Here is a 14,560-nt window from a genome sequence, read left to right on the forward strand (position 1 = left end):
TAGAGGTACAGCTCTTCGCCCGGCTGAGGCGTGACCAAAATTGGGGCTGAGGAGAGATACGCTTTTAAGTCCGCCAGTGCACGGTCGCACTCTTCATCCCAGAAGAACTTGGACTTCAGAGTTTTGAAGAAGGGCCTGCAACGATCCGAAGACCGGCTGATGAATCTGTTCAGCGCAGCTGCCATCCCGGCAAGATGTTGCACGTCCTTTGTAGAATTCGGGCGCTCCAGCTCTTGTATCGCTTTGATCTGGGATGGGTCGGCTTCAATCCCTCGGTTTGTAACCAGAAAACCCAGAAACTTTCCAGTGCCAACTCCGAAGGCGCATTTGGAGGTGTTCAGACGAAGCTTATGGTGCTTAAGTATGGCGAACATTTCTGCTAGGTCGGTGAGGTGTTCAGACTTCTCCTTACTCTTTACCACCATATCGTTGATGTAGGCCTCCATTGTTCGGCCCAAGAGAGGAGCGAACATTTTAGTAACCATCCGCTGAAAGGTTGCTCCGGCGTTCTTTAGTCCGAACGGCATGACTTTGTAACAATATAATCCTCTGGGGGTGGTGAACGATGTAATCTCTCTGTCCGGTTTATACATGGCTCTCTGGTGGTAGCCACGATAAGCGTCCAGAAAGCTAAACCTCTGATGGCCAGCAGTCAAGTCCACCAGCTGGTCAATTCGAGGAAGGGGAAAGCTGTCCTTAGGACAAGCCCGGTTGACAGTCTTGTAGTCAACGCAGACTCGCCACTTGCCATTTTTCTTGGGAACAACCACCATGTTGGATATCCATCGAGGGTATTGCACTTCTTCTATAGCCCCGGCTTCTAACAAGTTCTTCACTTCTTCCGCCACCACTTTAGCATGGTGTAGGACTGAACGGCGCGTCCTTTGAATGACTGGCCGTGCATTGGGAAAAACATTCAACTGATGACAGATGAAGCTCGGGTCGACGCCAGGCATGTCGTAAGGCGTCCAAGCAAAGGCCTCCAAATTGGAAATCAAGAAGTTGACATAATCCGCTTGCTCGGCGTTAGACAAAGATGACCCCAAGAGGAAGAATTTAGTTGGATCGTTTTCGTCAAAGCGCACTTCCACCAAATCTTCGACCGATTTTTCCTTGGCCTTGCTTCCCACGTCTTCCAGGACCTCTTTTTCCTCGGGCCCCTCGATCATTTGGACAAACCCTTTGGCTGCTAGGCTGCCATTTACCGCAACGAAGCATTGTTTTGCCATCACCTGGTCTCCCCAAACTTCCTCTATATGCCCGCTCGATGCCGAAAAGCGCATGACTTGGTGGAAGGTCGAGGCAACCGCTTGCATGGCGTGCAACCAGCCCCTACCTAAGATCAAGTTGTAGGTGGAAGGAACTTTGAGCACCCAGAACTCCACTTGCTTTACTACTGAACCCGCTTTGACCGGCAAAATAATCTTTCCGATTGGCCACTTCGGCTGTGAGTTGAAGCCGACCAAAGGAGACGTCGCAGGGGCCAAGTCCTTGTCTTCTAACTTCATCTGTTTGAACGCGTCATAATACATGATTTCGACTGAACTCCCCTGGTCGATCAAGATTCTCTTGATATCAAAGTCCTTGACGCGAAGAGTGACTACTAAGGCATCATTGTGCGGCATCTGAACTCTTTCCAAGTCCTTGGTTGAGAATGAAAGGATGTCCCTTTCTTCGGTCTTTCCTTTCTTCACAGCGGGCTGAACAGAGAGCACTTCCCTCATATGCTCGGCCTTCTTGATCATCCCCCTCAGCTCGCAAACCCTGGCCGGTTCAATGATTCCGTGGATGACGTTGATTACACCTTGCGGCAGCGCTTCTAGGGCGGCCAGGCCGTTTGGCTCGACTTGGTCTGCTGGCGTGGCCTTGATGCCCCCATCTATGTATTGGTCAAGATGCCCTGTCGCTACCAACTCCTCTAAGTGTTGCTTGAGCGGCAGGCAGTCCTCTGTTTGGTGCCCCCGTTCTTCATGAAAGGTGTAGTGATATTTCGAATTGAAGCCTCTCTGGGCACTCTCCAACTTGGCCGGCCAACGGACGAAGGGTTCGCTTCGAATCTCGCTCAGAATGCGGTAGATAGGGATTTTAAACACCGTGGTGATCCCAGTCCGTGCCTTCAATTTTCTTTTGGCATCCTTTGCTGCATCACGGGAAGGGTATGCCCGGTCGTTTCGGTGCCCCTTGTTTCTGTCATCACGGTTTGGACCATGGCGCTGGTCTTTCGACCGGTTGTTTGGGCGGCTATCCTCCTGCCTAACCGAGTGAACTTTCCCCGCGACCCTCCTGTCCACTGCGACCGGATTAACCTTCTCGGTCGCGGAGGCGGTATCATCCTCCACACGAATGTGCTCATTGATCCGCTGAATCAATGACTCCATGGTTGTAGGTCGATGCATCGTGAGTGAATCCCGCAGCCTATGTCCGACTGGGAGACCCCGTTTGTACTGAGTGATCGCTAGATTGGTGGGGCAGTCGAGGATCTCATTGTAAGTTTCCCAGTACTTCGCATTGTTTGCCTTCAACGAACACCCAGACTCCATCTTGACGCCCAGGAGATGGTCGACCTCCTTTGGCGTTCAAGTGTTGGTCTTGAATCTGGTGACGAAGGCTTCTGCTAGCTGTTGCCACCCCTCTATACTCCCCTCCGGGAGCCGTTCAAACCACTTCAGACCCAGCTCTCCCAAGCTTGCTAGGAATATGAGACACATCAGAGCGTCGTTGCGTCGGTGGCCAGCCATCACCTGCCGATAATGACTCACGTGCATGTACGGATCCATTTTGCCGTCGTACAAAATGAACTTTGGCTGGTGGAATTCGGCGGGGAGTGGCGTACTCTCAATCTCTGGAGACAGCGGTGTGGCTGTAAGTCGCGCCAGCTCTTTGTCCTCCAGCGCAGGGGCCATCACTTTGGGGGGTGGCATCGCCACTTTCTTATTGTAACGCACTGGAGCGTTTAACCTCTGCAATGCCGGCACTCTTCGAGCCTCTCGACAGCTCGCCCTCTCTTCCAATACATCCCTCAAGTCCTTGGAACGTGTGGAGAAAGAGGATCCCGACGTTGGCGTCGGGCGTGAGGGGCGGTATGTGTTGTTGCGAGAGAGGGACCTGCTCTCCCCCTGGTTGGAGCCCCCAACCCCATAGTTCTTGGTGATGGAGAGAGAGTGGGTCCTCCATTGGCGGCGACTGCTCCAACGAGGGGATGGGGTGCGCTCACTGAGGTTGCCCTCTCCAGCAACACCCTTCCCTTTGATCTGGCGTTTCAGCAGCTCCATCTCCGCCACCATCTTGCGAATGACGGCGTCTTGGTCCTTGAGTTTGTGCTCCAGGCGCTGTGCCTGGGACTCCCCCCGGCGTCTGCGGCCCCCAGGACTCTACGAGCGATCGGCACTCCTTCCGCGTTTGTCTTGCGCACTCCGCGAAGGAGTTTATAGGCCTGCCATGGCTGGAATATTCAGAGGACCTTCTCTCAAGCGGACGTACTCAGGGGTGATGCCATCGACTACGGATAGTGGGGCTTCGCCGTTGTTGGCCATGGAAATGGTCGAAGAAGCTCTGAGAACAAGGGTTGAGTATCAAAAAACTTCCCACAGACGGCGCCAACTGTACGGGGGCGAAATATCCTCTGTTCTCCGTACTCCTTGGTCGTCAAGCTTCTTGTAACGGCGTCTATCTCTGCAACACAAAAATGGTGAGCTACCCGGCGGTGGCGTGCCGGAAAGACCCTTCGACGATCAAGTCAGGCCACTAGCTGAAGAAGAAGGCTATCAGGGAGAGAATTTTTGGTAGGATGAATTCACTTACCTCCAACGTCCCTCTTCCTCCATATTTCTAGGCTGGCCATGCAGCCTCAAGATTGTGCGCGCACTACCTCTGCTGTCCTTCCCTGGACAGGTGGCAGTGCTCGCCTCTCACTACCTTACGCGTGTAAAGGCTTAGTCCTCCCTCCAGTACACACAGAACTGCCCAACGGTATCAATGGTGTGCGTGGAGCGGATGTCCTCTCTTTCACGCCATTGGCCCAGGTGGCATACTTAACCGGAGTACCACGACCGGCCTGCCACTTGTGGAGAGTCGCTATTACATGCTCATAACCGGGCTATGTGTTGCCGACCTATAACTTGGAATCAGGCGAAAGCCTGCCCACCTCGGCCGAACTATCATTGGTCGGTTCATCATGACCATCCGGTTGCGAGGCATGCCGGCCTCCAACCGGTCTACCTTCAATCTTGGTCGCACGAAGTCACTTTATATCGACTGACCGGTCCAAGGTGCACCGGCCTGCCTGACCGGTCAATATTTCCGACCGTGCAAGGCAGACCGCTGGCTATGTCAACAGAGATTACCTCGGCGCTACGCGGTCCGTCACGTCTGACGTTATCTCAGCTCGGCCGTACAGTCTGGTGCAAATCTCCCCTCTCAGTACCCATTTTTTGTTTTGGGTAAATTACATTTTGCCTCATTTATGTTTGGTCACTTTTTCGCTTTGGCCTTTAAAATTTATTTTTTCTCACTTTGGCCCTTTATGTTTCAAAATTTTCCCACTTAACTTCTAAAGCTAAATTATGTTCAAAATTAGACAGAAAATGCTATCTAACTGTCATATAACATAAAAAATATATTATTATATTAGAATTCATGTCAGAGGTGCAATAAAATATTTTTATGTCACATGACTGTCAGTGTGTCATTTCTGTCTAGTTTTGAATATAAATTAACTTTAAGAGTAAAGTGGAAAAAACCTGAAATATGAAGGGCTAAAGTGAGAAAAAATAAATTTTAAGGGTCAAAGTTGAAAAGTGGCCAAACATAATGGGGGCAAAATGTAATTTATTTATTTATTTTCTTTTTTTTTCCCCCTTCAAAACTAAGCCAAGAGGGATGCTTGCAAGAAAAATCGGGATTAGGAAGGGATTAGTGGCATCTTAATTAAGAAATCCTAATGGTGTGGAGTAGAGTTTCCGTCGGCTGGACGTCTAGAAGATTTGCATTCATTTGTTTTTGTTTTCGTTTTTGGCTTTTGTTTTTTTGGATTCTATTCTCAAAAACAAAAAAACAAAATCCAATACCAAATATTTTTAAGCAAACTGTTTGTGAAACGAACTTTCGAAATTATTTTCCCTAAAAATACTCAACACCCCTCCTCTCCTCTACGGATCCGGGGGTGTTGTGAGCCCGTGGAGTTTATTCTGAACTTGTTTTAGTGATTCGAATTATTAATATTGTAAAATTTGTTCAGTAAATCATTCTAAAAAAAAAAATAATAAAGTTAATAAGATATTTCTAAACCTATAACAAGATCATATAGTTTTTTTTTTTTGTAAAAAAATTAACAACTATCATAATTTTGATAATATTTTTAAAAATTATTAGAACTCGATCATGGGGCTACAAATACCCAATTAACCTAATTTTTCCCTAAATAATATATTTAACAAATTTTATAATATAAATAATTAAAGTTGTCGTAATAAGCTTGAAACAAGTTGCCGCAAACCTCACAACAATTGCTGTTATGACTAATGTAAGAGCAGCATCCCCGGATCCTCCTCATCAACCACTTCTTTACTCTACATCTCTTTCTCATCAACAAATTGAATAATTACTCAAAAACAATAATTAAGGTTCAGAATTAAAATTAGAAATGTCTCACATTTAGGGTGGTGTACATATAAGCATGGCTTAAATATAAATTATAGTATAAAAAAATAAAATCAGTGTAAGCAATTTTGAAGGGCTCCAATTAAATTTTATGCCTTAAGTTTCAAATAACTTAAGCTGCCTGTGTCTGTAATTCCTATTTTATGAATCTATTAATCATGTGTATGAAATATATTATTTTAGGGAGAATTTCAAAATAGTGGAACGGACCCAAATTTCCCCCGGTAGTGATTGGTAGCTCGAAAGAGCTCCCCTGAATTTCCCTTGAAACGAAAACGACGTCGTTTTCATCGTTTTGTTTTGTTTTTGTTTTTTTTTTTCATTTCAGAAGAAGAAGAAGAAAATCAGAAAGAAGAAGAAAGAAAGGGAAGAAGAAGGAGGAAGAAAATCAAGAAGAGAAGGAAGAAGAGAAGGACTGGAGGGGCCATCAACTAGGGCGGGGGGGAGGCGGAGGCGGAGCGGAGGCGGAGGTGGAGGCAGGGCGATGATCGGAGCTGAGCTGCGACGATCGGACAATCGGGGACGACGATCGGACAATCGGGGACGACGATCGGCGGGACGACGATCCCCCTCCATTTCTCTTGCCCTACTCTTTCTCTTCTCCTCTCATCTTCTCTCCCTCTTTCTCTGTGTTTCGGGGGATTCGGGGGACGTTTTTTCGGGGGAAAAATCATTTCCCAAAAAAAAATTATAAGACCATGTGGGGTGCAATTGATTTTGTGATGGGAGTGCAAGGGAAAGTTTGTGGAGGTGCAAGTGTGACTTGTATCCCTCCATGCTTGTGCAATTTTTTTTTTTCTCCCACTAGGTTGTAATTTCCCTTTCATTTTATCTTCTATATATCTATTTGTATTATTATATATGTGAGTACTAGACTTGGTGTCCAAGTGTTTGGTGGTTTCTCCATCTATCTATCTATCTATCTATCTATCTATCGACTCCTTTTGCCATGTGATAAACTTTTATATTTTTAAATATATCTATTTATACTTGTTAGAAATTGAGAGCCCATGTAGCATGACCCTTTAAACCTTTTTGAACCTTATCCAAATAAGTTTGAATTTGAATTCAAAACCTATTTGGATAACCACTCAGGATATCTATATCTATCATATCAACTGATATAGATAGATGATATAGATATCTTATATATGGGATATGGTTAATCAGAAAAAACAAGGTATGTTTTATATTTTTTCCCATATACCGATTCTCTCCCAAAAACAACGATCAAACCATTTTGCACTGTGACTTGTGTGGGTGATATTTATTTTGTAATATCACTCTACTGCTGGGTTGGCTGTTCACTTTCTAGAAGCACGTGATTTACCCACGAGATCCTTCACTTCAGACTCTGCTAAAAAGGTATGTAAATCAAATTAATCATCCGCTGCGTCTTATACTTTGATTTACATTGGTGTCAGAGCATGAATGGGTATTTTCGTGTTTTCTTAATCATGTGTATATTTATATATATATATATATATGTACACATTATATACATGAATGTTTATAAAGGAGGAAGATGTCTACTCTCATTAGATTAAGAGCATAAAATACCTCTTTTGTCATTTTTAATACCATTAATGTATTTATTTTGGAAAATGGAGTCTGTCAGTACCAATATTGGACGAAAAAACACCCTGGAAGGCGGCGTGTGGGCCGCACGCGCCACCTGACGCCGTGAGGAACATTTGAATGAATGAATGCATGAACAAAAAGAAAGGAACATTTGAGAAGACAAAGAGATGTGGTTTGAAACTTTTCAATTGTTAAATTCTATTAATTAATAGTTATTATACTTTAATGGTTGGGTTTCTAATATTTATTAGCCATTTAAACTGAGTTCTTTGGTTTTATTTATATTCACTTGATAATTTGAGAGTGGACACGTATTAAGTCTTTACACAAATACTTGGCATATTTTTTTAGCATTATTAATGAAATGCATAGTGTAATTTTTTTTTTCTCTATTTTTTGCAACATGTTATTTTTTAATAAGAATTTATATTTATTTTAGATATTTTGTTGATACAAAAATTATTTTTTTTAGACTTTAATGAAATGCACAGTGTAATTTTTTTTTTTTTTTTTTTGTGGCAATTGCAACTTGTTATTTTTTAATAGAAAAATTATATTTATTTTTGATATTTTTTTACTATACAAATTATTTTTTACAGTCTATTTTTTTTTCTCTTTTTTTCCGCAATTGTAACATGTTATTTTTTAATAAGAATTTATATTTATTTTAGATATTTTTTAATATATAAATTATTTTTTTTTAGATTTTTTTCTAAAAATAATTTAACAATCTCATCACTAACTATAGTGTATGAGAGAAGTTGAAAATGGTGCCGCAGTAGGTATGGAAGAAATCAAAAAGGCTTGTAGATTGGGAAAAATCAATAAATGCTGAGGATTTTTTTTTTTAAAATCAAAATATTAGAAAATTAAGATTGTGATATTAGAGCTTCCACAAAACTTGTGGATTAGAAACTCCATTTTCCTTATATAATAGATAGATATGCACAAACAAAATCAATCTAACCCATAAATTATACACAAAAAACAACATGCTTTTATCAATCACTATAAGAAAATTAGAGAAATAATACTTACAATCTGTTCCCAAAATCCTCTCTTTCTGCTGTACTCAAGATTAATTGATGATTTAGAGGATTTCGTATAAAATAAAATAAAAAAATAGAAACTATATATATATATGGAAAATGACTGGTAGCTCGAAAGTGAAGGGTCGAATGGGTCGAAAATATTCTCTTACCGGTAAGAGAATACAAAAAAAGCCTAAAACGACGTCGTTTTGGGATTTCGAGCCATTCGACCCTCTGATATTTCGAGCTACCAACCGGAGTTGTATATATATATAACAATTGATGAAGGAATTCATAAGGGAGAGAGAACATTACATTTAAAACAACTAAACACTGAAAATCACAAACCGTCACAGAATTGCAAGGTAAGAAGCAGTCCTAGAAGCATTGTTATTGATCATCACAATGAGAGAAAAAATAGGAAATTGATTTGGGAGTGGGTTTGCTGAAAAATAAATGAGCCATAAGTTTAGGGCTAAAATTTTTGGGTCTTTTCATTTTAATATTTATGATAGCATTATATTTTTATTTAAAACATTTATACATTGTAATTAAAATCTTGAATTTACGTAATATTTCACATGTATGAAAAGCTATTAAAATAATATCAAATGTTATAAAAATTGAAATGTTATATTTTAGGGTAAATTAAGTAAATGGTCCCTGTAATTTACACGATATGTCAATTTGGTCCATATTGTTTCAATTTATTCGATTTTGCCCCTTAACTTAACAGATTGTGTCATTTTAGTCTAATAAATAACGATTGTTAAGTTTGGTGGACGGAAAGTCTACACAATGTGTGAATTTGGTCCAAATTGACACATTGTGTAAACTACTGGGACCAAATTGACACAAAGTTTGACTTTCTGTCTACCAAACTTAACAATTGTTATTTATTAGACTAAAGTGACACAATCCGTTAAATTAAGGGATAAAATTGAATAAATTGAAATAACCTGGATCAATTGACAAATCGTGTAAATTACAGGGACTATTTATATAATTTATCCTATATTTTATTATAAATCACATTTCATAGCATTTTTAAAAGAATGTTATAAAAAGTATTTTTTTTATTGTTGTAGTGTATCTAATTTGAGTGTAAATATAAATTATGTTTGGGTGGTAGTTGGGAGCTTGCAATTATGAAGTCATTCGTACACTTCTGTGTATCTATAAATCAGGCCCTACAGCTTCCATTGAATCCATCCCATCTTGTTTCAGTGAAGAAAGGAGTGGTATACTTCAAAATAGAGAAAAATGACTTCGATTAGTTGTCATCAAGATTTTCACACTCTGAAATTACCTTCCTTTGTTCACTGCCCAAAGGCCCATCTTGTATCCACCAGGTCCACCAGCTCCAGGTGAGTTTGTCGTTAGTTACTAGTTAGATATACTAATACACCAATATTTTCTTCTCTACCTCTAATATGTGGAAGTTTGTAATTGAATGAATATATCCTTTTGATATCATTTTTGTTATTGCTTTTGCATTTTTTGTTGTCAAAGATAGAGAAAACAGAAGCAAGCTGTGCATCGTGCTTATACTAGAGCTCTCCGGTTACATTTGAGGACTAGCAATAATTTTGCAATGGTTTGGTTTGTCACTCTTATTCAAATCATTGGGAAATTATTATATTTATTTTATTTTATTTTAGAGAATCCTAGTCCTTCATTCAATAAATTAAGTTTATTTTATAACTCAGTGTTCTGTTCAGTTTGCGCGCAACTCGACTAATTTGAGAGTTTTGAAGTTAAGGATTGGGCAATCCTCCCATGGTCCCTTACGGTGACTTGAATCCAAGACCTTAAATCTTATTCTCAAGACTTTTGACTCACTCAACCCCTAGGAGTCGCAACAAATTAAGGTTTTGAAGACAAAAATTTATCACTTTTTCATAACAAAATATTTTTATTGTCAAACTGTTATTATTGTATTTATAGCGATGAAATTAGATATTTAATGATGAATTTACAATCTATTTGGCATCATTTATTATCCCTAAAAGTACATTTATTAGCTATACTTTTCAAAACTACATTTTAACGATTATCCTTACGACAATAGAAATTGATCTTCAAACATTTTTAAATTTTTATTTTGAAAATAAAATAATTTAATCTCTAAAATTCTTATTTATTATAATGCAGTGCCTATATATTCTCATCCATTAAATTTCCCAAACACATAGTACAGAATGTCTGGTGCTATATATAATAAATATTTTGAACTATAGTATAGAATGTCTGGTGCTATATATAATGTGTATATATATGTGATGTCTAAAAAAGATATATGGTAAAAATTGGACATTTTCAAATTTAACACATCTTCCTAATTCATCAATTTATCCAAAAGTTTATATGTAAAAATTATAAAAACATCGTGTTTTCACCACGGAGGAACAACATCACTATTCAATAAAATCATGGAGTAATGCTATTCAAGCTTAGAAATTAGACTAATTTTTAATATCTTCAAACTCAATGATATGATAGTGTATTAAAGTCTATCATTTTCCTAAATCACTTGATAACATGAATTCTTATTTTTCAATGATATTCCACGATCGAGATAGTTGACTGGAACAAACGGTTTCATAGAAGTTCATTACATATTTTTTAATTTAGGGAAGCGGGTAATTTGAACAAGCTACTTGGTCAGAGACATGATCGCAGAAGGAGCACTTCCAACAGAGAAAAATGGGCATTTAATGATGAATTGCTATATTTTTTGGGACCAAATTGTCTCAAAAAATTAAATATTTTTTTACAATTTATTTTGATATTAAAAATATATTTATTAGTGTTATTTTCAAAATTTTATCACTAATTTTTTTTTAGTTTTTAAAACAATCTTATATCCTCGCAATAACAGGAATTAGGTCTCGTTTGAGAACATCACTTTTTAGTCTAAAAGTTAAAAAGTCACTAAAAAAATAAAAAAGCCAACAACTTATACCAAAAAGTATAATATTCCATTTTCTCTCTATTTTTTGCACATCATTTAGTAAAAATAAAAAATTCATCCAAAACATTGTGTTTGGTTTGTGTTTGTAGAGTAATTTTTGAGATAAAAAGTATGAAAACTTGTTTGGTTTGCCTTTTTTTAGAAATGATTTTGGAAAATTGTTTTGGAGAGAGAGTTTTAAAAAAAATGATTAATTGATTTGATGTGTATGAGACAGAAAGTGATTTTGAAAAGAAGCAAACCAAACAAAATTTTGAGATTTTTTTTGAAAAAATTTGTTTGGTTTGATTACTCTTGAAAATTTGTTTATAGAGGACTTTTACTCTTGAAAATTTGTTTGGTTAGTTAAAAAGTTAAAAAGTAACTAAAGAAATATGTTTCCAAAACGAAACTTTAATCGTCAAATATTTTTGACAATAAAATTTTTCCTTTTAAGAACTAAAGAGTTTGATCGTTAAAACTCATATATTATCCGCACAAAATAATTTGACACCTACTGTCCCAAAAAACATAAGCTATTATATATATATACACTATTGTATGCTACTATTTGAACCATGAGAGCTTGTTGGAGTAGTAAGTCATAATCCACCATCTCTCTCTCTCTCTCTCTCTCTCTCTCTCTCTCTCTCTCTCTCATTATTTGTTTTTGTAGGGAGGCACTGCCAGGTAATTTGGAAAAGCCTCTCGGCCATGCGCTGAAGAAGCCACAACATTCTGTATCAACAGTAACTCATTCAATGCCTCCAGAAAAGATAGAGTTGTTCAAATCCTTGGAAGACTGGGTTAAAACAAATGTGTTGATTCACCTAAAACCAGTTGAGAAATGCTGGCAACCACAACACTTTCTTCCAGACCCGACATCGGATGAATTCTTAGAACAAGTGGTGGAACTGAGAGAGAGAGCAATGGAGCTGCCAGACGATTATTTTGTAGTATTGGTCGGAGACATGATCACTGAAGAAGCTCTTCCAACTTACCAGAGCCTGCTTAATGGGTATGATGGAATTGCGGATGAAACAGGGTCAAGCCTCAGTCCTTGGGCTGATTGGATAAGGGGATGGAGTGCTGAAGAGAACAGGCATGGTGATCTTCTCAACAAGTACCTCTATCTTTCTGGTCGTGTTGACATGAATCAAATCGAGAAGACTGTCCAGTATCTGATTGGGTCCGGAATGGTAGGTTCTTTTCCTTTCTTATTTATCCCTTTCCTTACACAAACTTGCCATCTCACAAATTCATTACTTTCACTTTGTTATGGCATGGCTGCCCATTTCATTTTCGACTGGTGTAGTAATATATAAATAAAAAATAGTAATATTAAGTATAAATAATTGGAATACAGAAACTGTATTGTATTATAGATATTCACCTTGAGTAAGATATGGGTCACACTTTAAATAATTTCTCACAATACAATTTTTGTATTCTTTTTGTGTTCCAATTATGTGCACTCAGTATTACATAAATGTAATTTTAGACAAATCACTGCAACACATAATGACATGTGAAATTTTAATTGATATAAAATTTTGAAATTTTGGCAATTTGAATTGAGATTTTTCTTGGCGAAGACATCATAGAATTTTATATATAAAATTTTGATTCATGCTACTGTTTATACTTTTAATTTTTTATTTTTTTTGGTACGATGTTCTTCATATATTTTCATATACAGGATATTAAGACGGAAAACAATCCATATCTAGGAATGGTTTACACTTCATTCCAAGAAAGGGCGACATCTATTTCTCATGGTAACACAGCCAGGCTTGCCAAATATTATGGTGACATTAACTTAGCACAGATATGTGGTACAATAGCCTCTGATGAGAAGCGTCATGAAACTGCTTACACCAAGATAATGAAGAAGTTGTTCGAGCTTGATCCTGATGCTTCTGTCATAGCATTTGCTGACATGATGCGGAAGAAAATTACTATGCCAGCTCACTTCATGTATGATGGTCATGATGATGATCTGTTCATGCACTTCTCAACTATTGCTCAGCGGCTTGGTGTGTACACCGCCATGGATTATGCTAATATATTGGATTTTTTGGTGGAAAAATGGAATGTAGAGAAGCTTAGTCCACTCTCTCCTGAGGGACGAAAGGCTCAAGATTATGTTTGCGGGTTAGGTCCCAAAATTCGAAGGTTGGAGGAGAGAGCTCGACTGAAATCCAAGGAAAGATATACTATACCATTTAGTTGGATTTTCAATAGATCAGTGAAGCTCTAAGTAAAATAAAGGACTTGTTATTATTATTATTATTAGGGCTCTGCTCTAAACCATTACCAGTATATAGTAACACAAACTACTAGTAATGTACGTATGTATGCAGCGGGAGAATCAAATGTATGAAGGAAGCGGCACAACATAAGTGATAATTTCTCAAACTCTACTATTGCAGTACTTTTTCAGAATGTGATTGAACATGGGTTTATAAAAGACAACTTGAATATGTTTATGGAAAATGCCCTAGACCCCCGAGTGGGGTGACCCCACCACTCCTATTGGTTTTTGATTGGTTCAAATTTTTTTTTTATTTTTTATTTTTTCAGTGTTGCTCTTATAGCAAGACGTGTGGAGCTGGGGGTGCTGGGGTCCCCAGCACAGTTGTATGTTTATATAATAAAATTTTATGTTAACTAGTACTCTAAGGCCGTGTTTGTTTTGGGTATAAAGGGTGAGATGGGATTAAGGTGGAGGTGAGACACATTTAATATTGTGTTCATTTGTAGATTTGGAAAAGGAATTGAGATAGAGGTGGGGATTAGTTTGGGCCTTGGAAGGGGGATTGGGATGGAAGAAGTGGAGGTGGTATTAGAAAAACAGTCTGTCGGACTAGAAATTTTTTATTTTTATTTATTTATTTTGTACATGTTGAGAATTTTTTTTGAACATTAATGTTTAATTTTTTGTATTTTTTGTTAAGTAAAAATCATCGTTTTATTTTTTTATTTTTTTTGGATTTTTAAATTTTTTTTTTTGTACATGTTCGGCATTTGTTTTTGAACATTAATGTTTAATGTTTTTGTATTTTTTTATTTGTTTTATTATTTTATATTTTTTTATATAAAAATAATTGAACAATCCCTATAGTAACAACTATCATCAAAACAAACACAATTTTACTTAATTCGCTCACTATTAAGCCTTTTCATTTTATCTCTGAAAACAAACGGGACCTGAGCGTATTAGTTTAAAATACGTTAAATGAATTCAACTACTTCCATTAATATAGAAATCGAAAGGGATTAAAGAAAGAATAGTGTAATTGATTTTTTTTTTTTTGACTTTTCACTATTTTAATTA

The 14,560-nt window shown here is 38.0% G+C and overlaps 1 protein-coding gene across 2 annotated transcripts; it reads left to right on the forward strand.

Annotated features, from left to right (window-relative positions):
* Positions 1 to 9,480: 9,480 nt before the first annotated feature.
* On the forward strand, positions 9,481 to 13,641 carry LOC114265912 (stearoyl-[acyl-carrier-protein] 9-desaturase, chloroplastic). Of its 2 annotated transcripts, XM_028206781.2 has the most exons (4): positions 9,499 to 9,637; positions 9,783 to 9,867; positions 11,900 to 12,422; positions 12,923 to 13,641. In XM_028206781.2, exons 3-4 carry the CDS (start codon positions 11,985 to 11,987, stop codon positions 13,481 to 13,483), a joined length of 999 nt encoding a protein of 332 aa, XP_028062582.2. In that variant the 5' UTR covers positions 9,499 to 9,637; positions 9,783 to 9,867; positions 11,900 to 11,984; the 3' UTR covers positions 13,484 to 13,641. The 2 variants fall into 2 exon arrangements, with proteins under 2 accessions (XP_028062580.2, XP_028062582.2); XM_028206779.2 differs by lacking the exon at positions 9,783 to 9,867 and having other exon boundaries at positions 9,481 to 9,637.
* The last annotated feature ends 919 nt before the right edge of the window (positions 13,642 to 14,560 follow it).

The sequence above is a fragment of the Camellia sinensis genome, chromosome 6 (assembly GCF_055761805.1).
Source record: "Camellia sinensis isolate YWXY chromosome 6, ASM5576180v1, whole genome shotgun sequence".
NCBI classification, from domain to species: Eukaryota; Viridiplantae; Streptophyta; class Magnoliopsida; order Ericales; family Theaceae; genus Camellia; species Camellia sinensis.